Below are 25,104 nucleotides of genomic sequence, written 5' to 3' on the forward strand. Positions count from 1 at the left end.
TAAGAAATACTCAGAATTTTTGAGAATCAGAGATTCAATCACCAGAAGCATGAGAAAAGGACTTATATATAAAAGGACAAACCAAAGTATTACAAAAGCCCACTTGTTGCTAAGGTGCTATGCACAGTGTAGTTTGAGCAGCTATGTTCCTTGTACTCCTCACGTTTCCCTGGAAGAATGATGGCTTTCAGTTCCTAAGCAGGGCCCACGTTCATAAAAGGGAAGAAATGGAGCTTCCTCATGCAGAAAGCTTTGTTCTGATACAGACTTACACAGACCCTCCCATGTGAGGCTGAGAGAAAACATGGGATTTTAGCATCTCTGAAGAGTCATTCTAAACACTGGAATCCTTCCACACTAGTAAGCTGGAGGTCATCACTTTCATCTTATTGGGAAGAGCACAAGATAAAGAAGTGGCCATAGATTTTTGACACCAGGAGCAATTCCAATCCCAGTCACTGTTAGCAGCTGAAACAGGAACCATTGCTCCCCTGTAATGAAGCAAGACCCCAGCCACAAGCTTCAAACCAAGAAATCAGTTGAGAAATCTCAATCTCCAGACCCTCTCTTCTGTTAGAACCCATCATTCTGCCCGCAGGAACTGTTGTCCCACAGGAATCAAGCTGATCGCATTACAATCTCTGGGCCGCCTCTTCTAAGATCCAGCTGGCCTCATGGTGTAGGTTTGACATGCTCCCGGGGTTCCTTCCCTCTTGTAGCTTTCAGCATCTGGTGTGGACACCATCACTCTCTCACCCATCCTGAATTCACGATAAAGTCACATACCATGCATGTCCTTGATATAGCTCAAGACAAGCCATGGAGGAGTAGGGTAAAAGGAAAGAGACAGAAAAGGACAGGCTCTGGGTCTTATGGAGTTTGGGCTGGGTATTTTCAAGCAACAAGAAAATGAAACAGTCACAGTCCCTTGGGGGGTTGTTATGGTAACTCCTTTTCCTCTCTTCTGAAAGTAGATAGAGAGATGTTTTGAAATAGTGCACCAAGGAACTGGGAATCATCATTTGAAAGAACACAAGTTGTGTGGGGTGGGATGAGGTGAGCCCTTAGGATATGCAGAGAATCAGGATGAGGATCCAGGTTCCTGGGGTGTCCCTGAGATTCCTGTACAGAAGGCTCTTTCTTCCTCCGAGTCTTCAGGGTTCCCTAGAATAGCACAGTCAGGTAAAGTAGTTGGATAAATCTTTATCTTCAAATACCCTTTTTCTGGAATTTGGTGACAGTCTCTCTGGCTTGCTTTTACACGTGATCAGAAAGCTTCATGGACACTCTGCAAAATTCACCCTCTCAGAAATAAGCCGGTTTTCAATGTCCTTTGACTTTGGCCCAACAGATGTCAAGAAACTGGATCTAATTCTCCTGAGTTTAAGCCAAGTAAACAAATAGAGCATTTACTTTCTGTTTAGGATTCTGGGATGTTTCCAGAACCACTTTTATTTCTACTACAGAAGGAAAGTGACCCAGAAACTTGTGCCCCCTAACACCATCAAAACAAATGGAGGCTGCTTTCTCATCTTTGAAGAAAACTTGGTCACTCGTCAATCTCTCATGCTGTTGCAGAATTTAAAATTATAGTATTTTTACATTAACACTGATTAATGTTCACATAAACCATCATTACATGACTTTAGTTTTCACACTACCATTTCATGACCCTAATTTTCATAATAAACATCATTTTATGACTTAAATATTTAAGCATCATTTTCATGATATCTGAAACAATCAATGGCAAAAGATCTTCAATGGCTATAACACAGAACTGAACTGTTAAGTTTATAATCACTAGAAAAATCTTTATTCTCTTCAGAAACATGTATTATCAGAAACTCAAAGAACCAGGAAGAGCAGGGGGAAAATACATTATTTAAAACATGTTTTTTTTGTTGTTGTTGTTTTTTAAGCTTTCTCTTTCGCTGACAAATTCTAGAGAGTGAAGAACTGCTCAGTAGAAACCCACGTCTGATGTGAGAATTGCTTCCTTCGGATCTGACAGAGGCAGGAGTGACACACACATCCCTGGCTTTCCAGTTCACCTCGGAGGGCACAGCATGACTGTTTTCATGTTATGAACACAGGGCCTCTGAAAAGACTCTCAACTCCAAAATAGATTCTTCACCGAAAAGGCCACAGGGTAAAGCTCATGAAAGCTTTCACAATGACTCAGAAGCAAAGATTCCCCAGCAAAGGAGCAAATCACACTATAAACACCCTCAGCCTGGGTCTATGCACAGCTCCAGGTGCTCTCAGATATCCTCAGCCCAAGATGGCCTCAGCAATCATCAGATCGGGAAACTGCCCTTTGTTACCTCTTTCCCCTCACATTGGGCACAGTAAGTGGAACTTCCACCCTCATTTTTCTTCTTTCCAACCATCCCTCTATTCATTTGGTCATCCATCTATAATAGACTGGATAAGACTCCAATCGCCATCCCACATTGTACCCATAACTTTGTCATACAACAATGAATTTCTTATCTTATTCTTTCACTGGGTCCAGCCACATGACTTGGGCCAATATATTACCCAACATAACACAGCAGAGGCAAGAAAAATTGCCTGTGTGTCTCTCCACCCATCTCTCATGGACTTTCCACTGGCATGGATTGGCCTGCTGAGAGGCAAAATGGGGAAAGCAGAAATGAACCATCCCAGCTAACGCAGCTGTGACCATTGTAAATTCTCCTGTAGCCAGACACACGTCCACGCATTGACCAAGTACAGCCACTCCCACCAGAATAGCTCAGCTGATCATCTGAACAATAAACAGGAGTGATAAACAGTCTTCGTCATATACCACTGAGGTGTTATGGCTATTTGTTACTTAACACTACTGAGGCAGTAAATCACCTCTACATTCCAACCATCAGGAAGCAGGAAGGATAAGAAAGTGCTTTCCAAAGTCACTTACAACCCTACTGCTTATTTGCCATTGGCCAGAACTTAGTATTGTAACCACTTGTAGTGCAAAAAAGACTGAAAAATGGTAGGCCATATTCCAGATAATTGCATATCCAGCTATCAACTAGAGGTTTTATTACCAAGACATAAGTAGAGATGGAAAATGGGGTGGGGTGAGGGGGGATACTAGAAGTTTCTGCTGCAGAGGCAAATAATTCTGACTCAAGCAGACCTGGGACTGTATGCCACAGCTCAACTTATGACCTTGGACAAGTTTCTTCCCTCTTCTGCCTCAGTGTTCCAATATACACCATGAGGTTAAGGGAGAGATTTAATCTGCACCATCTCTTAGGCTTTTTTGGCTCTTTGCAAAAATTAACAGAGGGAAGACTTCGGAGGTTAACCTCCCATTGAATGCCAAGAGAGGGGAAAAATTATTTATTCATCTCAATGACATCTCCTTTAAGTGTGAAAGCAGGATCTTCACCCACAGATCCCAGGCCAGAGGGCAGCCATAGAACAAAGAGTCAAGCATGCTGCTCGGCTCCTGGCCTGGACCCAGTACACGGAAGCTGTAAGACTCCAAAGTTTGGGAAGGAGTGACAAGGGACTCCAAATCCAGCCTTGAAGAAAGAACAGAGCAAAAAGTACATTTTAATTTACCACTATCAAATTATACAGCATATCTGGGTACTGTAAAACAGAATCTAATTATAGTCTCTGAAAACTCTTGTAAAGTCTTTCAGTTCTGTGATGAGAGCTACTGCCCACTCCCAATACTGTAAGACTTCAAACCTAGTAGGGTAAAGGTTTCTTCTACCTATATACATAAAAGGTAAGAATGTCTTCATCCAGAAGAAGCCTAGGTCTATGGCTGTGTCTTCATCTATTCTGGAATCACTGGATGGTGGGCAAAACTATGTTCTAATCTACCATCATCAAATTGTATAGCCCATTGTGCACTTTATAAAGAGAAAGGAAATCTTTGCTCAAAGTCTAAAAGTCTTGGAATTCTGTGATGAAAGAGATTATGTACTTTTCACTTTATAAATCACACTCATTTAATGTATAACTGAGAAATGCTCTTATTTTAAAGCTCAAGTATTTCCAGGTACAATGACGCACACCTATTAATTCCAGCTATTCAGGAGGCTAAGGCAGGAAGATCAGAAGCTCAAGGCCAGCCTGGGCAATTTAGCAAGACCTTGTCTCAAAATAAAAGTAAAAAAACAAGAACTGGGAGTATAAATCCATGATATACTACTTGCCTAGCTTGTATAAGACCCTAGCCCTAAATTTAATCTCTAATATTGAAAAATAAAAATAAAATCTAAAAACTCAAATATTTTTCTCTCTTCTTAAGGAAAAAAGTAACTAAAGCAGCACCAAAACCTAGGGCCAGTAGAATATTCCACCAGGCACAAATGTCTCAACTGCCCTGGATTTGGCTAAAATGTATGAATTATTATGACAGAACATCAACAAAAGTGATTGTTTATGCCTAAAACTTTGCATTCAGTGAGTCAGTGCAGCTGTAACAAAATCCTGTTAAGCACCAGGATCCTATTCACAGGCATGGATATGGAAGCTCAGAGAAGCTACATAATTTTTCAAATCCACTGTGGAGCCCAGACTGTCTTTCGGCTCATGGGAATCCTCCTGCCTCAACCCTCTGAGTGCTGGGAATACAGGTGTGCTACCCCAGCTGGCTTCTTTCTTTCTCTTTCTTTTTTTTTCTTTCTTTCTTTTCCCCTCTTTCTCCTCTTTCCTGTTTCTTCTTCTTCTTCTTCAAAACTACATAATTTGTCAAATTGTGCAAAGTTACACAGCCAAAAGGTTGAATGACATGAAACTTTTGCCCCAAGCAAAAAAAAAAAAAAAGCGCTTAGTACAGCACCCAGCACACAGTATTTCAGTTAGGGTTCACTAAAGTAATAGACTATATATTTTGTTTCTTTTTTTTTTTTAAGTAGCCACCTACAGAGCACAGTCTGAGGAAGAAGAATGCAAAATGACTATCAGTACCCTGGAGATCTAGAGGATCCAGCCAAAAGTCAAAGGCCTGGAGCTCACTGCAGAGGCTGGTGCAGGTCCGGTGGTAAAGCTGAAGAGTCTGCATTGCAGGGCTGCAGAGTCTATGCTGGAAGCCTGGAGGAACTGAAGGTGAACATCCAAAGGCAAAGACGAAGATTGGAACCCCTCGGAAGAAGTAAAAAGGAAGGCTTTTGCTTTCTCTTTTGGTTCTATTCAGGCTACAAGCCTTTTGCTTGGTGCCACCCACATCCAGGGTGGTCTTCCTTCCCTGTTTGCAGTTTACATGTCAATCATCTAGACGCACCCAGAACTACGTTCCATCAGTCCTCTAGGTGTCTCTTGATACATGCAACATGACTTCACAAATGACTATGACCCATGCGACACAACAGCACAACGAACACTTGAACTGTTATCTTCATGCTGACTCCCCTAAAAATGATCCTTGCCTATAATGAAGGTGGTCTCAGGGATCCCACAGGGTCCTATCAACTGCCATTGGGGCTGCCCATAAGCTCTCCTGTGAGGTCCCACATTCCTGCCAAAGCTGAAGGATTGGATTATTTTGTTGGCATATGAGAATATGATTTTTTCTTTTTAGGATTTCATCAGAACAGTCTTAAGCAATTATCTCTTCTATATCCATGGGGATCAACATTGTCATGAAAAGGGTGGAGTCCCAAGTTGGTCCATGTATCATTCGGTCCCACTAAAGTCAAGTATGATGGTGCTCTGTGAGCACAAAAGCATTGAAGAGGTGGTGTTACCCAAACGCTGCACAGCATGACATCAGGGAGGCACACAGAAGTCCTTCTGAGATACACTGTACGGTTCACACATGCTGGTTCTTTCTGTCCCTCGGCAAGATGGGAACTATAGGTCCCATCTGAGTAAAGAACAGAAAGGACAGACAGGACTCAGAGGAGGAAAGCGATTTGCTCTGAGTGGCAAAGGCAGAAGTTTGATTCCAAGTGAGAGTGAGTGATAGTGTTGGCCATGGATCTGCCAGACTTGGCGACAAGAGGGAAAACTCTGGAACAGGGAAGCCACAGATTGACTCTCAATCACACACCAGTCTGCACTGCCAAGTCTCCTTCCTCCCCACCCACTCTTCCAAAAGGAGAGGAAAGGAGAACCACCACCAGGACTAGAGGATTGCCCACCAGGTGTCCCTGCAAGCTGACCAGCCACCGTACCATCACTCTGGGGGCCATCTAGTAAGAATGAGCAAGCTCCCTGGAAAGGGAACCCACATCACCTCTCCAGAATCTAAGCTCTTTTGGGTACCACCTGGGAAGGCAAGAGTGATGCTCTCTGACTTAGCTCCACAACAAACACTGTCACTGCAGTTTCACTGCGGGACAGAGATGATTCAGTAATTACTCAGAGAAACCATAGAACTTTAGAGATGTTCTCCATGACCACAACCTGCCTGGTGCTGAGAGCCTTGTCTTCCTGCTACAGCCTTTGCATTTTTTAGTGTCAGATCTGAGTAATAAGTGACATTAAATGACTGGTGACAGTATTCACCCTTCCTTCCTCCCCAGCCTCAACACATTCAGAAGTCAGCCAGAATGGCAAAATTCTAATAGCACAACCTTCAATGAGAACAGTGAAACTTTTATTCGCTCCATTTTCCCACAAGTCTCAAATTGATACTGGAAATATTCTTCTTTGTCTACAGTGCAATCAAAAAATATATTTTTATTAAGCAAAAATCCAAAAGTCAAACCTATTTTTAGAATGTGAAAGTACAGGGGAGGATTTTTTTCCAGAAAGTTCTTCAGTATCAATTAAGACCTATAGAGGGGTTTTATTTGTGACAACACCTTGTGGCTTTGAGGACCGTTTAAGGGCTAAGATTCCTGGAAATTGAGATTGTTAAATCTTTTGAAAGAATAAAAGAAATTTCCAGCTCGAAATGCATGGACAAGAGATGAGCTTACACCATGAGTCATAGCTTCTTAGAAGAGAAATAAAAAACAATTTATTCCATAACATTTATTATAAAGGTCATAGCTACAATGATTATGATCATTAATTTCATGTGTCAACTTGACAGTGACACAAGGCACCTAGATACCTGGTTAAACATTCTTTCTAGGTATGTCTAAAGGGGATTAATATTAGAATCAGCAGATGAAGTATTTCAGATTGCCCTCCCTAATGTGAGTGGGCCTTGTCCCATCTGCTGGGAGTTTGAATAGCACAGGAAGGTAGAAGAAAAGAAGATGCAATTTGAGTCTTGAGCTGGAACATCTGTCTTTTACCCTGGGCACTCCTGTTCTCAAGTGCCTAGATTTGCACATTCTCCAAATCATCTCTAGATCACTTCATACCCAACACAATGTAAAAGCCCTATAAATAGTGTTTATATTATGTTGTTAAGGAGTAATGACAAGGGGGAATATAGTTGTTCAGTATGGGTGCAATTTTATTTATCTATCAAATATTTTTGATCTGTAGTTGACTGAATCCACAAATGTGGAGCTTTCAGGTATAGAGAGTCACATTTTTCACCATGACAACATTTCACACCCCATGTGTCACGTAGCCACCACAAGAAGCCATACCCAGACTCAGTGGCAGCCATAATTTGTTATCATTCTCTGTGAGAGGTACATGGGGTTGGCTGGTCTAAGGTGGGTGGGCTTCCTAGGGATGCTTGTGGCAGGTGGCTCTGAATGAACGACTTAATGTGTTTACATTTTAAAATTATTACAGTAAAAGACACATTGCCATCAATCCTCCTCAAAATGCTCTCCCTCACTTCACATATGCATATCCCATCATCCCCTGCACTTCCGGAAGTAGTTCTGCACGTCCTCTTTTGTGAATGTCCTTAGTTGTCCTGTCATGACTGTCTCAACTTTCTGAATCAATTCGAAACATGTATACATTTCATGAGCATTCTGATTTCAGGGAAGAGCCAGAGTTTACATGGTACCAAATCAGGTGAATGAAGTGACTGAGGACAGCTACAATGGTTTTTACCAATCTGCCAGTCTCTAAAGGCAGCACATCCCACTGCTTATTACACTTCATAAAGACACAAAAGAGGTCTTCAATAACTGCTTCAGAAAATGGCAAGAATGGTAGGACAAATGTGTTCAAAGTGAAGGTGATTAATGGCAAGGTGTCATTTACTGTAATAAATTTTTTTAATTTAAAGATTTACCACATCCTTCTGGAACTAAAGAGCTATTGGGCAATGGCAGAAAACAAGAGCATAAATGGCAACAAGCGGGGTGCTTTTGAGTCTCATGTTCAAGATTCTAACACTGTCCTTCCTGACTGACTACGGATCAACACAAGTCACTCAGTCAAAGCTGAAATCAAAAGCAGGGGAACCCTTTGCGGCCATGAAGGTAGGACCCAAGGCAGGACAATAAGTTTCAATAATACTGCAGGCCATCACACTGTACGTAGCCTGCCAGCTTTCTGGAAACTTCATTTGATGGCTCCTCAAAGCTAGCCTGAAATTCTTACATTTAGAAGTAACTGATTCTCAGTTTGGGGGCAGAGAACTTAACCGTAGTCTCTTGAGTGAATAGTGCTGGGGCCACTGCATATTCACATGCAAAAAGGTGGACTTATCCTCACATCACATAAAAAATTAATCCAAAATGGGCCAGAGACCCGCATATAGAGGTTAAAACTAAAGAACTTGTACTAGAAAACACAAGTCAATTTTCATAACCTTGGATTAGGCAAGTGGTTTATTAGGCATGACACAAATAGCATAAGCAACAACAAAAATAGATAAATTGAGAACAAAAAAGTTTTTGCACTTCAAAGGACAGTATCCAGAAAATGAAAAGGAAACACACAGTATGTGAGAAATATTTGCAGACTGCATATTTGATAAAATCCTAGTGTTTAGAATACATTAAAAAACTAAAAAATAGGAACACAAGCAAATTTTAAAGTAAGATTTAAGTATTTCTCTAGAAAACATATGGCAATGTCCAATAAATAAACTTTAAAACACTCAGTGTCATTATTCAACCTGAAAACACAAATGAAAACCACAATAAAGTACCATTTCAGACAGTAGAACGGCTAAAATAAAAAAGATAGTAACAAGTGTGGTCAAGGATGTGAAGAAACTAGAACCCTCAAACACTGGTGAAAGGGTTGCAAAATGGTGTGGCCACTTTGGAAACAGATTGGGAGTTTCTCAAAATACTGAACATAGAATTACTGCATGACTCGGCAATCTCACTTCAGGGTGTATAACCAGGAGAAACGAAAACACATGTCCACACCAAAACTTGCACACAGGTATCCACAGCAGCACAATTCACAGAGCCAAGTGGTAGGAACAGAAATGTCCATCAGCAGACTCAATCTGATCTATCCAGAGGATAGAATGGAATACGTGTTGCCTGACAATAAAAAGAATGAAGACGTGCTGTGTGTTACCATGTGGATGAACTTGAAAGCATCAAGCCAGATACAAAAGGCCACCCATTGTGTAATTAAATTCATAAGCAACGTCCAGAGCAGGCAGGAAGTAGGTCATTACTTGCCAGGAGCTGGAAGGAAGGTAAATGGAAATGACTGCCAGTGAGTATGGAGTTTCCCTTGGGAACAACAAAAAATATTCAGGTTTTATGTAGCAGGGGTGGTTGGACAACTATATAAATATACTAAGAACCACTGACCTGTATACTCTAAACAATGTGAAACATGATACATGAATTAGTTCTCAATAAAGCTATTGCTTTAAAACTAGATTGAAAACCAGTTCAGTTAGAAATGGATAACAGACATGGACATTTCACCAAAGAGGATGTGAGGATGGCCGATACACACATGGCATTCAACATGATCAGCTAGCAGGGAAGTGCACACTGGAAATCACAATGAGATGCCGGACCATGTCTATTAGAATAGCTTATATAAAACAGAATGAAGAGGGCTGGGGATTTAGCCCAGTGACTCAAGTGCTTGCCTGGTAAGTGCATGGTTCTCAGTTGAACTCTCCAGTACCCAAAAATATATATAATGAAGAAAATGCTGGAGAGGATAGAGGAGAACAGGATCACTCTCATGCGTTGATGTCAGGAATGTAAAATGGCATGATCCCTCTGGAAAATGATGCAGTGGTTTCTTTCAAAACAAAAAATAGATTTGCCATACAGTTCAACAATTGTAGGATAAATTGAGCATTTATGTCACAGCAATGAAAACTTGTTTTCCATGAAAACTAGTACAAATATGTTCACATTAGTAACTTTATTCTTGATAACCCAAAACTGGAAACGATCCAAACATCTTTAATGGACAAAATGATCAAAATATCTATAGCTCATGCATACCATGGGCTAGCAATAAAAACGAGTTAACTGTTAATACATACTGTAACTAGAATGAAATTTAAGGAAAGTATGTCGGTGAGAGAAGCCAACCCCAGCAGGTGTGCGCATGCTGCATGTTTCCATTTATGTAACATTCTGAATGACGTAACAATGGGCATGGAGAGTAGACCAGTAATTTGCAGGGGTTAGAGATGGTAGGGAGAGAAGTGGGTGTGACTTTCAGGAGGTAACACAAAGGACAGTTGGGGTGATGACACAAGTCATTCTCTTGTTTCTGAAGGTAAATATGAAGCTCTGCATGTGATAAAATTGTACACAGCTGCACACACACACATATACACAGAGATGAAGACATGTGTAACTGATGAGTTGAATAAACTCTGTGGATCACATAATGACCTTCCTGGTTTCGATCTTGTGTGGTAGTGCTATATGCTGCTATAAGCTGTGACATAGATGAGGCTGTGTGACAGCTTCATGGGTCCCTCTCTGTTCACTGTTTGCTTCTTTGCACGTTCCTGCGAATATGTAAAAAAAAAATAGTTTTTGAAAAAGTTAAATTTATCTTTACCTGAAATTTACTTCTGCTGCTGAATTCCTTAATTCCACAGCCACAGTTGTGAAAGCCAGATGGATATCAGCCTAGGCTCCTCCTCCTCCTCCTCCTCACTCTCAACAACAAATAATACAGTAATAATCTGAGCAACATTGAATGCTTCCTTTCTTCCAGGCACTACATTTACACATTTCTGTGGCTGGTGGAATTTCTTCCTGATATCAATTCTTGTTCTTCATATTCTAAAAATAAGGAAGCTGAGGATTTGAAACACTGATGGCTTGACTGAGGTTACACAGTAAATTAGGATGCAGCTGTGCCATACACACTTGCAAGGTAAAGCACCCTGCATGTAAGGCTGTCCCCTGGCTTCCTCATGCAAACATTTTAAGCATTTTTATCAACTTGAATATGTAAATGTTCAGTATTATGGGTGAAACAAGCACTCATCAACTTACAAGGATTCACATGACACGCACTTGTGATGACAGAGCATGAAATATAGTTTGGAACTGTTACTACCCTCACTCTCCCATATTCTAAAATAATTTAATTCAAATGTTTCATATCCATTTTTAACACCTGTGTTCATAGTTTTTATCAAACATAGATTTTCAGCATAAACCATCTTCATTTCTATGTTATTTCAAAAGTAAAGCTTTTGAGTCTATGCATAATACTGTCCATGAAAAGCACATTCCAAGCTAAAAGGGCCAATTTATACACATTAAGAAAATATACAAATTGTTTTTAAAAATTTGCTCTGTAAATCAGTAGTTCTCAATGCTGGCTGGAGAAGTATTTTTAAACTTTTTTTTTATTTAAAAAAAAGATTAAAATAAGAGAGGACATAACAAAACAGGTCAGAATAGAGCAATTTAAGCAACATAGTGTTTCACCACAAGACAACCCAACATAACAGTAGTTACCATAGTGTCTCTTTCCTTGAAATATTTGAGTATATCTTCATACACTATAGTATCAAACATAACAAGACAGTATTTTATAGGATATTCAGTACCAACTAACAGAAAACAAACAATGGTTACTATATTATCTCCTTGTCCATAAAAAATTTTGTTTATACTATCACATATAATAAAATCCATTAAGATACAACGTGATAAAACTGATGGAGACAGAAGAACAAAATCTTGGTGGGACTTCAAAACAAGATGATATTAAATCAGCACTAACTATTATAATGTCTTGTTTTCTTTAAAATAACTGTTCATATCATCACAGATAATAAAATCAAACAACCCAAAATAAAACCATTCCCACTAATGAATGAGAACATTATAAGGCTTCAAAGCAATGTAATGGGGAATCATGATTACCATCAAATCTTATGTACTCTTACCATTTCTTACACTAGAGACACTATATGGTATTTATACATGTGAGTTTGATTTATTTTGCTTATGAGTATGGTATCAAGTTGTGTCCATTTATTTATTTATTTATTTTTTGTCTTTTTCTATCAGTACCGGGGATTGAACTCATGACTGCCTGCTTGCAAGGCAGGTGCTTATGCCGCTGAGCTAAATCCCCAGCCCCGTGTCCATTTATTTATAAATATTTCAATGTGATCATTCTTTATAGCTGAGTAGTATTCCATTGTATAAAAATACCACAACTTTTTTATCCATTCCTCAGTTGATGGACACTTGGGTTGTTTCTAAGATCTGACTATTACAAATTGTGCTGCTATAAACATGAGTACATAAATATCACTGTGGTATGATGTTTTCAGTTCTCCTGGGAATATGCCTAGAAGTGAATAGCTGGGTTGAATGGGACTTCCAATCTCAGCTTTTTGAGGAATCTCCAGACTGACCTCCACAATGGTTGCACCAGTCTACACTACCACCAAGAGTGAAGGAGAGTTCCTTTTTCCCCACAGCCTCTTGGCTGGAGAGTTTTTAAATCCACCAATGCTGCCTCATGTACTTGCCAAAAAAAAAAAGAGTGGTTTTACTGACCTGGTTGTTTAGACTGGCTCTATGCGGCTTGTTAGCTTGTTTGTTGTTTTTGTGGTTTTGGAGATCACAGCCTTGTGCATGCTAGGCAAGTGCTCCACCACTGGGCTGCATCCCCGGCCCAGGACTGCCATTTACTGAAGCTTCTTCAGTGATTTTCATGTGCAGCCTGGTTTTGTGAACCACCACTTCAGGGTACAATGACAACTCCTGCAATGTAAGTTGCAAGTTCTTGATTACACATAAGAATTACTTGGAAAGCTTTGGAGCCACAAGTTCTACTGCCCAGGTTTTAGCCTCATCCTGAGATAATAATTTTTCTGGGGTTAGGCCCCAGGCAGTCTTAGTTTTAATAATTCTAGTGGATCTCTTTGGCAGCCATAATTGAGAATCTTCAATATTACCACTCAAGGGTATTGCTTTACCAGCGAGCTTTGTGTTTTACCCTCCAGTGTTTGTGGTGACAAGGGCACATCCAGTGACTCCAAAAGTGTGCTGAGTTTCTTTGTTTTGTTCTGTTTCTGTTGTATCCAGTGGCCTCTAGGAACATCCAAAGATAGCACTGATAGGGGACATTTTCAACTAATTTGACTTCCCTAAATAGTACCGAGTTGTCTTAAATAAAGGAATTGAAAGAGTGCCCCATGGGATGAGAGATTTTGTCAGGATTCCACTAGGAAGCAATTCCTCTTTTTCTGAAAGTTAGACAGGAATGAAAAGTCCCTGTGTTTTTACACCTAAGATTAACAGTCCCCCTTTTGTGTAGTCCTTACTATGCCCAGGCCCCATGTTCAGTGTTTACTGACCTGTTCTTGTGAACTCCTAAGGATACACAGAGAACTCATCACTATTATTATGCCCATCTTGCCGAAGAAGAAATCAAAGCATAGAGTCACTTTGCTTGAGAGACTGTGCCCAGGTTTCTGTACCCAGCGCTGTGCTCCCTCCTTCTGGCCTGGCCTCTCAAAATACTTTCCCAAGAAGCTCCAGGGTTTGTATGGCTGCCCCTGATCAACAGCATGGCAGACAGACTGATGTCATGGCGAGAGTCAGAGCACTGGGGAGAGGGTCAGCACACGCTCCCTCCTCCTCCCTTTTGTGGTCCAGCCCAGACTGTCCCCTCCCCCGTCCACAGCATTCCCTGGTTTCCAGCTCTGTGACATCACACACAGCTTCCTGCCTATCTGCCAGCTGCAGGTGAGTGAGGCTCAAATGTCATTCCCAGGAGTGGAGGGAGAGCCTTTCTGTACTGAAACGGACAATGGAGGTCTGTTCACTTCTCTAGAAACAGACGCTTCGCATGACCTCCCTGTTTCTCTCTGTGGTCCCCTGACCTGTGGCAAATGACCCCAAAGGCCTCTCCAGCCATAGAATCCCCTTGTGCCTAACCTCATTGACCTGGCTCATTCTGATCAACATGGTGTGGCATCACTGGGGATCTGAGGCCCACAGCCCTTTGGGGAACAACCCCAGAGACTTTTCTTTAGCTCCTGCTTCCATCTAGAGGAAGACACTGGAAGTGCAACACTGCCCACGCCCCCAAGCATGCCCCCTGCATCTCCATCCTCATCACCAGTTACATTTATGAAGCCTTTTCCACCATTAGTCAGTCCTCACAAGCCCTCTCCTGGAGATGCTGTTTTTTTCTCATTTCATAATCAGAAAACTGAGGTTCAGAAAGGTTAAATTCTCCTACAGTGTTCTTCCAAGAAGTTGATCTTTAAGAACTGCACCCTAAACAAGTGCTTGTAACTGCTGCTGGGCTCTCACTAGGAGTCTTTCCACTTCTCAAGAGGGTTCAAAAGTTCAAAGCCCTCCACTGCAGCATTGGAAGGGAAAGTGGCTCCACCCCGCTGTCCTTCCTGTGACACCACCTGGTGAAGTCCTGGATTCAGATGAGAATCCATCATCAACCCCTGTGGCCCTGCTCATGTGGAATGATCCGGAAAGACTTAAAATGTACTACTAGTAAGTCACCCATGTGACCCATATTTAAAAGGCAAGATAAATATTTACATTTTTTTCTACATCAGTAAGATGCTTTAAAGGAAGAAATTGTCACTCAATATGTGGAACAGAAGCAAATCCCCTGGTGGTTAAACATGCTCATAGGCAGTTGCTGATGAATAAGGGGTAGGGCAGGTGTTAGATTCCCAAACTGTCCTATTTCAGGCCAAAAGCTCATTGTAAATTTAACTACTGGAATGTGTCTCTCACTTTCAGGAGACTGGTGACCGTGACAAAGTTTCATTAATGGGTCCACAGGTTTATCACAGGTTCTGGGGATTACAGAGCATCTGTCTTTACCTGAGAGTATGGGTGCTTCATAGTTTACTCTGTCTCCATCCCCAGGTCCTCCCTCCACCACAGCTGTGGGCAAGATTCTTCAATGTCCCAGCCTTGCTTGAAAAAAAAAAAAAAAAAAACACAGTCCATCTTGCCATTCACAGAGATGTGTAGTGTTTGGTTTGTCATTCAGCTTGGCTCCTCTTCATTTTAGTCTCTGAATCATTTTTGGCTACTCATTAGATCAGAGACTGCCTAAAGGCATTCGATTCTCTGCATACGACATACAGAGCAACAGGAGATAAGCTGTAATGATTGGCATATTTTAAGAAGAACCCAAAGGGATCTCTGGAATCACCACCCATGAGTTCTGAGACACAGCCATTTATTTGAGAGAGCTAAGCTGCCTAGTCCTTTGGCTGAGACACAGATTAACTTCAGCCAACCATAAATCTAGGGGGCAGAGTGTTAGCAGTGGCACAGGCTACCCTGATTAGCCAAAATAAAACACAGTAGCATTCTATCATCCACAGTTACTTGAGATAAAAGTTTTAAACTGGCTGTACCCCAAAGACTGGGCTATGTTATTCACTATGTCAGCCACTGTAAAGAAAACTGCACATCTTGATGGCCCAACTTACAATCCTCAGCAGTCTGCTCCCCATCAGCAGTGACAGCCCTGAGAAGGGTTCCACTCACTGAGACTCCGAGAGAAGACAGTTCAATTGAGGGGCTTTGAGCCATCCTCTTGAAATGATGCATTTGTCCCATGGAACAATTAGCTTAGTCCCATTTAGCATTGAAGAATAAGCCACAGGCAGTATTTTTGGCCATCCCCATTACAGATGATTTCCTTGGAAGTTTGGAAGAGAAATAGGAAAGTGTTGAGTGCTAAGATCTAGAAGAAACATCAGTGGACAGATGTGCGCAACTGTCCCTCTGATACGGAGTATCAGTTCTCCCAATGGCCTTTCTACATACTAGATGTTAAGTGTCCTTAATCCAATCTCCACATTCTTATAGAGGAATCTGGCCCTGTGTGTGCTTTGAGAGCCAACTGTTTTATCCAAGAGACTACAAGATCATTTTGATTTCTAGCGGATATTTTAGATAGGTGCAGCGGTAGCTCAGTGGTAAAACATTTGCCTAGCACATATGAGGACCTGAGTTCAATCCTAAGCACCACAGTGGGAGGAAAAGTGGCTCTAGTTAGTATTTTAGGACTCTAAAAATAACTAGGATATCTACATTTATACTTCCCATTCTAATGTATTTATTCTGAGTCCTCCTAATGTCCGAGCCCTTTGCAATGGAAGAAGAGGTGTCCTTTATTTAAGCTCTTGGTCTACCACAGAATTTTCTCCTACAGTGTCCAGCATTTTGTGCTACACTAATGATTCACCTTCACTTTGCTTATGCTTCTGAATCATCATCCTGTCTTCCTCTATGAAAAGACTGTCAGAATGGTTTTATGTAGCACATTTCCTATTTTCCTTACTTTCTCAAATCTGATTTTACTAAATTATACATAAGTGGGCTATTTAAACATTCCAGAATTCCATCAAACTGTTTTTAAACATTTTTCAGCATCCCTGAAGGTCAACATTAGAATGAGCTTTTGGTACAAATACTATAATCCAGAGCAGTAAGTAACTAACAGAAACCTGTACTGTATAGAAACATTCTGTTGTTCTAAAGTTTGGAACAGTTCTAAATATTTGCTGACAGCTAACTCTCAGCCATGGTTTAAATCCATGGATTCACTGGATTCACTTTCTGGTGTCAAAGATTTAAGGATTAGTATGTGTGACTATTTTCTAGAAAAAGATTCCCTGAAGAAAGTATTAGGCAGCCATGAGGAAGTATAGGATGAGTATAAGTAGATGGTAAAGAAAAACCTTGGTGGAGAGAGAAAAATGCAAAGAAAATAGATTTCAGAATGCTTGAGTAGGATAAAATCTTGCATTTTTTTCTCTTCCTTTTCCCCCTTTCTGAGGCTAGAGTATGACAATCAGAGAAGCTCTATGTTAAGTATTCGCTGTTATATTTTCCTGTTCTGTTTAAAGAAAAGTCCATCTTTAAAGCTTTTATTTTTTACAACAGAAGTTTGCCATAATGGCCATGATAAATCCAAATTATCTACTGACATGTTATCATTGATTAAAATATGCCCTTAAGAGTACACAAAATGGGAGCTTATGTGCAAAGTAGGTTCTCCTTTATAATGTTAATGTAGAGGAGACCATGACAAATGGGAAGGGTACACCAGCAGCCCCTGAAAGAGGCCACATTCTGGCACACCGGAAATCTCTAACTCCAAGATACAGGCTGAGTGAAGTGACACTGTGTGTGATACAACAAGACAGAACACGTGCTCACAAATGCTTGCAGGACCCAAGTAAAAATTTCAGCACTTTCCTGTAAACCAGTGGGTCACCGGCCTAGTAGAGACTAAGCCTTAGTCTTCAGTGAGACTGTGGTGAGAGCCTGTCAGATTCTACGCTCTGCTCCTTTCTTAGGAAGGCAATCTGGAACAAATCAAAACCCCACGAGGCAAACATTTGTGTGAGCAGATGAAGAATATTGAAGTTAAAGCAATCAGCAGAAGATTACACAGATTAATGGCAAGGGTAATGGTACATCTCCAAAACAAGATCTACTTACTTTATATACATTTCTATTCATTTTATAAATCTTGCAAAATGAATCCATTAAAAGAGAGCACATAAAAATACATCAGTGCTCAAATCAGCAAATTCACCGGCAGCAGATTCAGAAAGAGGACTAGAGACTGGGCTAAATGCACCAGGTGAGCACCACACCCCGCTTACAGCCAAGGACCCCCACCTGCTGAGTGTCCAGCCTGCTGAGTACCTCTAACCATGAGGAGTAACAGATGCATAGGAAGTTAAAGATCTGTCAGTGCAAGGGAGAAAAAGTTGTAGACACATAGTTATTATACAGCAGTCAGAGAAGCCTCATGAACAAATAATTATAAGGTCCCCATTCTTCATCTATCCCTGCACTGCATGCTGGGATTCAAGGAAAAGAAAATACAACCCATGCCTCCATGTGAGTGGAGCATTTGCCTATTATTAACTTGTTACTGCATCTCCAACACCAAATAGTAGCTGGCACATAGTACGTGCTCAATAAATGTATATGAACTAAATGGAAAGAACTCATGCTCTATCACCCACATCACACTTAAGCAAAAACTTAAAGGTAAAGACACCCAGTAGTTATCCAACTGAACAGCAGTTCAGACGGGAAGGTAATATGCGGACAAATTCCCGAACTGAGAGTTTAGTGTGCTCTGAAAATTACCGAGGAGGGTTGGGGATATAGCTCAGTGGCACAGCACCTGCCCAGCAAGAGAGAAGTCCTGAGTTCAATTCCAAGTACCAAATATAAAAAGTAAAAATAAAAATTATCATGGAGGCCAGTGTGCTTAGTAGGAATCCAGAGGGAGGAAACAGGAATTGAAGGCAGGGAGTTGGTGGTGAGAGAAGGGAAATTTGATGATGAGAGAATCCTGACATACAGGTCTTCTGAAGAATGTGAGAAACCACTGAAAGACTTGGGGGGAGGAGGGTTAAGAGAAAAAAAGGTGTGTTTGTGCACTGTACCCACAAACACACACATACTTAGAGCACATTACATTTTCCTCTGGCACTCTTCTCGCCTCTCAGCATTTTTTAAAAGCCTAGATCTTCTGAAGACAAATTATCACCATTTTTCTTTATTTTTAAATTTCTTTATTTCATCTTCATTGCTGGAAGATATTTTCACTTAATAAAGAGTTCTAAGATTCTTTCCACATTTGAATGTGTTGAATTGTCTTCTAGCTTGCATTGCTTCTGATGCAAAATCAGCTGTCACGCTTGTTCTCTTTTCCTTATTTTTCTGATTACTTTTAAGATTTGGACTCTTTGGATTTAGATTTGGAATAAGATTTTGATTTTTTTTTTTTTTGTCTTTTTCCTTTTTACCGGTCCTGGGGATCGAACTCACTGCTTGCAAGGCAGGTGCTTATGCCGCTGAGCTAAATCCCCAGCCCCCAAGATTTGAATTTTTCCTTTTGTAATTTGGTTTTGGTTATTTGATTATAATTTGCATCAGTATAAGTTTATGTTTTTCATGTTTTTATCAAGCATTTATCAAGTATTTATGTAGATAGTCCATTAAATTTGGAAAAATTTTCAACCATTCGTGATTCAAATGTATTTTCTTCCCTTTTCCTCTCCTTCTGAGAGTCTAGTCACATGCATGTGTCAGGTCCTTCTGACTCTGGCTGCTCTCCTCAGCCTTCCTAAAATCTTTTTTAGCTCTTTGCTTTAGTTTGGATTTCTATTGAGCTTTTTTCAAGTTCACACAGCTCATTCCTTCTGCTACCCAGTTTGTCATCAGTGTTCCCTTAATACATTATTTCTTAGAACTAGAATTTCTATTTTATGCTATTTCAGAGTTTTTGTTTCCTTTTTAGTACTATTATCCTTCTAATTATTCTATCAATTTTTCCTGTCACCAGAAATTGTAAGCAGTTATTGTGTGACATAACACTTTTTAATAGAACTACCCCAGATTCTGTATTAATCTTTAAGGACCCTACTGAAATAATTGGAACAATAGATAATGGTAGCTCGGACCAGACTAGATCATCACAGACAAAAAAAAATGAAAAGAAAGAACCACTGAGGGGAATACTTCACCAAATGAATGGAGTGTTAGAGGGACAACCAACCAATAATGTGATAAAAGGAACTTTTATCACCAGAAAAGACCAAGAATGGGGAGTGTCCAGAGATCTGTAAAAGCTCCTTCACAAAGGAGTTTAGCACTAAAATCCTCCTATTGTTGGGTCATCTGTACTAAAAGATCCCTGATGAGACCATCTTGCCTAACTTCCTGTTTCCTCTTTGGAGGAACCTGAAACACAGCAACAAGCATGGATTTACCGAAGCATTTCTGCAAGTTAGCCCCAAATCTGGGATTTGAACATATGCAACTCTGCCTTTCCTTACCGCATCCCTGTGGGCCCTGGAGGCTGTAGGCTGAGAAGGAAATGCAGTGACCATTAACTGAGCACCTATAATCTATCCACCTCCACAGGAGTCACTTGGTATTTTTTAACCATTTACTTCTGCAAGGTAGGCCCTATAAAAATTCCCATTCTCCATATGGTAAAAGTAAGGTTCAGAAAGGCGAATGTAGAAGTCAGGTAGAATGCAGATCTATCAAAAACCTAAGCATAATATCTGCATTTCTGCAGGACCTGGTATCTTGCTGCAATGGGTCCTGGCTAGTGTGTAAACACTGAGTACTAACATGTCTTAAATTACAGCCTTGTGTTCATTTAGGAAACAGCCCTGAGCGGTGACCTGGGCTCAAATTCAAGATCAGTTCATTCAACACAGCATCTCTGCAGAAAAAGACTTCAACTCCTTGCCATGGGTAAGAAACTTCTTTGGTACAAAATACCCAAAGAAAAATGGTTTTAAAACAACCCAACTTAGGCATGAGTCACCATCCTGGATCTTTTGGTCATGAGGAACCACAGGGGACTTGGAAAATGGGAGGAACACTGTGACTTGGGAGAGGGAAGTCCAATCGACTCCCACCACAGTACATCTCCAGTGCGCGTGTTGGATTTGGATCCCCAAACCCATGGCCCTTATTCTTTTACCTTCTACAGCAGCCCACAAAAACCTGGCTTCAAAGATCCTCTGCTTCTGCTGCAGGGACTGTGAGCAGCCCCAAAGCATTGAGGATCCCAAGGTTCCCAGTGAAACCCAGGAGAAGCAGCCATTGAACAACAGTATGTAGCAGATCGTGGCACCCCACCTGGCCCCTCTAAGCCTCAGTTCACTATCTGCCTCCTGCTGAGACACCCCTTACATTTCCTTTGTCTTATGATACTGGCAACCTACAGTGAGGTATTGGTGGCTAAGTACCCAAACCAGTTAATGAAAAAGTTTAACATCTTACCACCTAAAGTATTTCTATGGCACAGTGATATCAGCATCACCAAGTCACTGTTAGAATGCATTTTCAGAACCTACTCCAGACCTCCTAACCAGAACCTGAAGTTTAACCTGATCTCCAAGTAAGTCTGAGTGTGCATTACAGTTTGAGAAACACCAGGCTAAAGACCATAAAGATAGTAATTAAGATCACTACCTTTGGGGGCTGGGGATTTAGCTCAGCAGCATAAGCCCTGCCTTGCAAGCAGCCGGTCGTGAGTTCGATCCCCAGTACCAATTTTTTAAAAAAGTTAAAAAGATCACTACCTTTGGATAAGTAAATGTTAGTTCAAGTCTCAGCTTTCCCACAGAAATTGAGCAAGTCACTTAACTTCCCTGAGCCACAATTGTCCTTATCTGTACAGTGGAAATATTTATAATACATTGTCATTCTTCAGGATCATTGCAAAATGAAGAAAGATGCATAAGCACCTATCACAAGACCCGATAAAAATAGGTACTTAAGAAATGGAACCCAAATGAGAATTAGTCAGGTTAGGATAGTTCTGCTGTTAAAACAAACAAGTTTTGAAACTCCAGTGGTTTACAAAGTATCTTTCTGTTCATGCAGTCTAGGAAATATCAGCCATTTGCTTTTCATTTTTAGCCATCTGGAGCATGAGGTTCCTTGCTCACGGTGTCAGCGGAAGAGAGGGACAGAAGGCATGGTGGGCTTCAGTTTGTAATCCTTAATGTTCCAAGACAGTAGGTCAAGCCAAAGAAGATTGGGGTTAAAATCAATTTCAGGCAGATAAATAAAAGCATGATCATCAAGATCAGGCAAGGCTAGGACTGACAGACAGTTGATGAGGCAGGAGGCTTTCAGGAATCTGTCACAATCCCACTGAGAGCAGTACAACGTCAAGGAAAAACAGCATGGCATATTTTGCCAGATATCCGTGAGTTGGGGCTCTCAAAAGACTTCTTTTGGAAACACTTTCACAATAAAAATCAAGGACCTTAATGCCAGTACTTTTTCCTAAGATGATAATAATGTTAACCACTGAGCCCTTACCACATGCAAAGCACTGTCTAGGCACTAGCTGTGGTCAGATGACTCCTCTAGTGTTTCATAGTTGACACGGTACTAGTAAAATGCTATGTAATCTTGTCCAGTCACTCTAAGAAATGAGCTTGGGCTGGGAGAGAGCTCAGTGCACAATGCCTGCCTGGCAAGCACAGTCATGAGTTCAATCCCCTGTACTCACCCTCCCCAAAAGAAATGGGCTTTATTACACACAATTAAGATTTCATTTTGCAAGTGTGAGAGAAGATGCAGAAGAAAGTTAAACAACTTGTTCAACATAAACCACTAGACACGATAGAGCTATTTATCCTATTATGGAACACAGCTCAGTTTGATAAAAATCATTTGTGACACTTCTAGAAGTGCATGAAAATGAAGCTTTATAAACAACAATGTTCATTACAACAGTCTTTACAGTAGTAAAATTGGAAGAGTTGAAACATCCATTAACAGGTTGTTGTTTAAATAAGCTGTGATGTAAAATTTTATACAACCATTGAATTAGCCATAAAGTACAATATTGCAAAATCATTACTTTTAAAGTTTAATGACATAACAAAATGTTTATAACATATGAAAAAATAAAAAATATATATAATACATAAGACATAATGGAAGATTTAAAATATTCATAGGAAAAAAAACATTATCTGGGGAGAAAGGTTTGAGGTGTTTTTTTTTCTGCTTCCTACTATTGAATATTTCTTAACTTTTCTATAATTGAAACCAATTACATTTTTTAAAGATAAAATATTAATGTTTTAATAAGATTGTATATTGTGAATACAGCACCCATTCACAGGACAACACACTTGAGAGAGAAGCAGGTAGATTTAGATGCTCCCCTGCCCCATTACCCTAACCCGCCTGTGGGTACCGCCGCTTCAAGAGCTGCTAACAGCTCCACACCCATGATCCGTCTGTCTCTGAGCCTCCCTGTGGAACCTCATGGAATTCTCACTGTCAGGTCTGCAGCTTCAGAAGGAAGAGCTCGACAGACAAAATTCCAAGCACACTGACACCAGATGCCTGATGTACCCAGCCAAGAGCACATCCTCCAGCATCAGCGAGCTTCCGGGTGAGTCACCAACTGGAGTCCAAATACAAACCTTCAGGAAAGAGACCTTGCCCTGATCACCGGACCCCATATCTGAGCTAAGCTAATAGGATGTGGGGAGAATAACCATTCTCATCAGAAAACTTTTTTTTTTTTTCTTGGTCTTTTTCCTTTTTATCGGTACCGGGGATCGAACTCATGACTGCCTGCTTGCAAGGCAGGTGCTTATGCCACTGAGCTAAATCCCCAGCCCCTTCTCATCAGAAAACTGTGGCCACATTCTAGAGCATACTGGCAGAATTCAGGGGTCTCAGTATCACTCCATGATCTTCCAAACCAGGAATCTCATGAGGAGGAGGTCTGGGAGGAAAGGACCCCATGCGGCCATTCTTTCTTACAGGCCCTATGGCATCATCATGTATGTACAGTTGTGGGACTGTCTGCTTCCTACTTGGACTGACAGAAATTCAGTTCCAAGAGGGCAGGACCCACATTGGTTTTGGTCCCTGTTGTCCAGCCAGGTGCATGGCAAAGGGACAATGCCTGGAAATGCTTGTGCACTGAGTGTAGTTCGGTCATGGGCGATATGTCTCTGGGTCATGGAAAGCCAGATGTCCAAACTAGGATAGTGGCAAAAACCAGGAAAAGGAAATGCAGACACACTCTGGGCATCAATGCCACCCCCAGTGACAATGGGTGAGTGACAGTTAAGGGTCACCCAGCCTTGTCATTTCAGTGACTGTCCTGTCAGCCAAACCATTCTTGCAAAGGAAATCTCACTCAAGATCAAATTTCTACAAAAGTTTACAGGGCACCAGTTCTAACCGAAAGGAAAGTTGGGAGGTAGGGACCCCAATAGCTTACCCACCACCTTCTCTATCCTCCCCACTCCCTCAATATGAGGCCCATGAAGGAGAAAGGGGACCTTTTCACAAGGTCTCCAGGAAATGACATTAGCATGCAAGCCAGGGTAGATCCAAGCTTCCCATTCTCCATGCTACTGTGCTTTGCAAGACTCTTTGCTGTCACTGACTCCACCAATGTGTACAATGCCACATCAACAGTAAGAAACTCCTACACTGTGGGTGCATGGCCTCCCAAGGGACTCAGAAGCCTGAGGACCGATCAGAGAGGGACAGGACCAACCCAGACAGTCTACGCAGGTCCCATTCCAAGGCCTTCACATGGCATTAATTCCCCCCTTTCTTCCTTTCAGATCTCAATGCAGAAGTTTCCCAAGGAAGATTTTACAAGAGAAATTTAAACCGCTACTATCAGGAGCACTGGCCCTTCCAGCCCTGCCTCATCGGGAGACCCTGAGCTTTCTAGTCAGGGGCACCCACGCAGGTCTCCGGCTGCACAACTGCAGAGGGTCTCCACGAGGAAGAGGACAGTGCGCAGGAGTCATGAAGACTGATTCAAAAACTCCCTACAGGAGAAGATGATGTTGGAGCCATTCCTGTGTCACCTTGTAGACCCCTTCAGCTCCTGACACAGCCAGGGCAGGAGGAGCTGCCTCCAATTAAAGTTCTTGGTCACACAAGAGGACATGTCCCTCATCTTTTCTTTTCCCCTTCCCTATATCAGGGAGTACCCTTACAAATGAGGTCTTACATTTTTAAACATATTGTCACATCTAACTAACCCAGACAAGATGTTTTGGGCATCTTTTTTTTCTACATTTTTACAGTACAAAATGTTTGCAGTACAAAATGACCACATTCATTGTGTGGGCTTGGTGCATGAACATAATACATTCTAATTCTTTTTACATCCCCTTTCTCTCCTTCCCTCCCCTTCTCCCATCTCTTGATATCCTCCTCCATTTGCAAACCTGAAATAATTTCAGACTTGCAGAAAAGTTGCAAGACTGTTTAGCAGCTCTGAACTGCTAAG

The 25,104-nt window shown here is 41.2% G+C and overlaps 2 protein-coding genes across 3 annotated transcripts in view; one reads left to right on the forward strand and one right to left on the reverse strand.

Moving 5' to 3' along the window:
* Tmem268 (transmembrane protein 268) overlaps positions 1 to 25,104 on the reverse strand; it is an 86,246-nt gene that overhangs the window by 16,352 nt on the left and 44,790 nt on the right. Inside the window, exons 9-10 of one of the 2 annotated variants that reach the window (XR_010051245.1) lie at positions 12,819 to 13,025; positions 8,655 to 10,795 (exon numbers count right to left, since the gene is read on the reverse strand). The exons of the other annotated variant lie outside the window; for it this stretch is intronic. The gene's annotated coding sequence lies outside the window, so the exon portion shown is untranslated. Of the gene's footprint in view, positions 1 to 8,654; positions 10,796 to 12,818; positions 13,026 to 25,104 lie in introns of those variants that run through there. 2 annotated transcript variants of the gene reach the window in all.
* Positions 13,957 to 24,736, forward strand: Tex48 (testis expressed 48). Its single transcript, XM_063260114.1, has 5 exons — positions 13,957 to 14,012; positions 20,462 to 20,555; positions 20,797 to 20,919; positions 23,119 to 23,229; positions 24,425 to 24,736. Exons 2-5 carry the CDS (start codon positions 20,552 to 20,554, stop codon positions 24,526 to 24,528), a joined length of 342 nt encoding a protein of 113 aa, XP_063116184.1. The 5' UTR covers positions 13,957 to 14,012; positions 20,462 to 20,551; the 3' UTR covers positions 24,529 to 24,736.

The sequence above is a fragment of the Cavia porcellus genome, unplaced genomic scaffold (genome assembly GCF_034190915.1).
Source record: "Cavia porcellus strain 051 isolate PalLab524CR breed Dunkin Hartley unplaced genomic scaffold, mCavPor4.1 scaffold_1, whole genome shotgun sequence".
NCBI lineage: Eukaryota > Metazoa > Chordata > Mammalia > Rodentia > Caviidae > Cavia > Cavia porcellus.

Excerpts from the sequence above, each read along its gene's own strand:
- Tex48 (XM_063260114.1), top strand. Across the intron at positions 20,920-23,118 it reads GAAGCAGCCATTGAACAACA|GTCTGCAGCTTCAGAAGGAA; the intron begins GTATGTAGCAGA and ends TCTCACTGTCAG. Across the intron at positions 23,230-24,424 it reads CAGCATCAGCGAGCTTCCGG|ATCTCAATGCAGAAGTTTCC; the intron begins GTGAGTCACCAA and ends TCTTCCTTTCAG.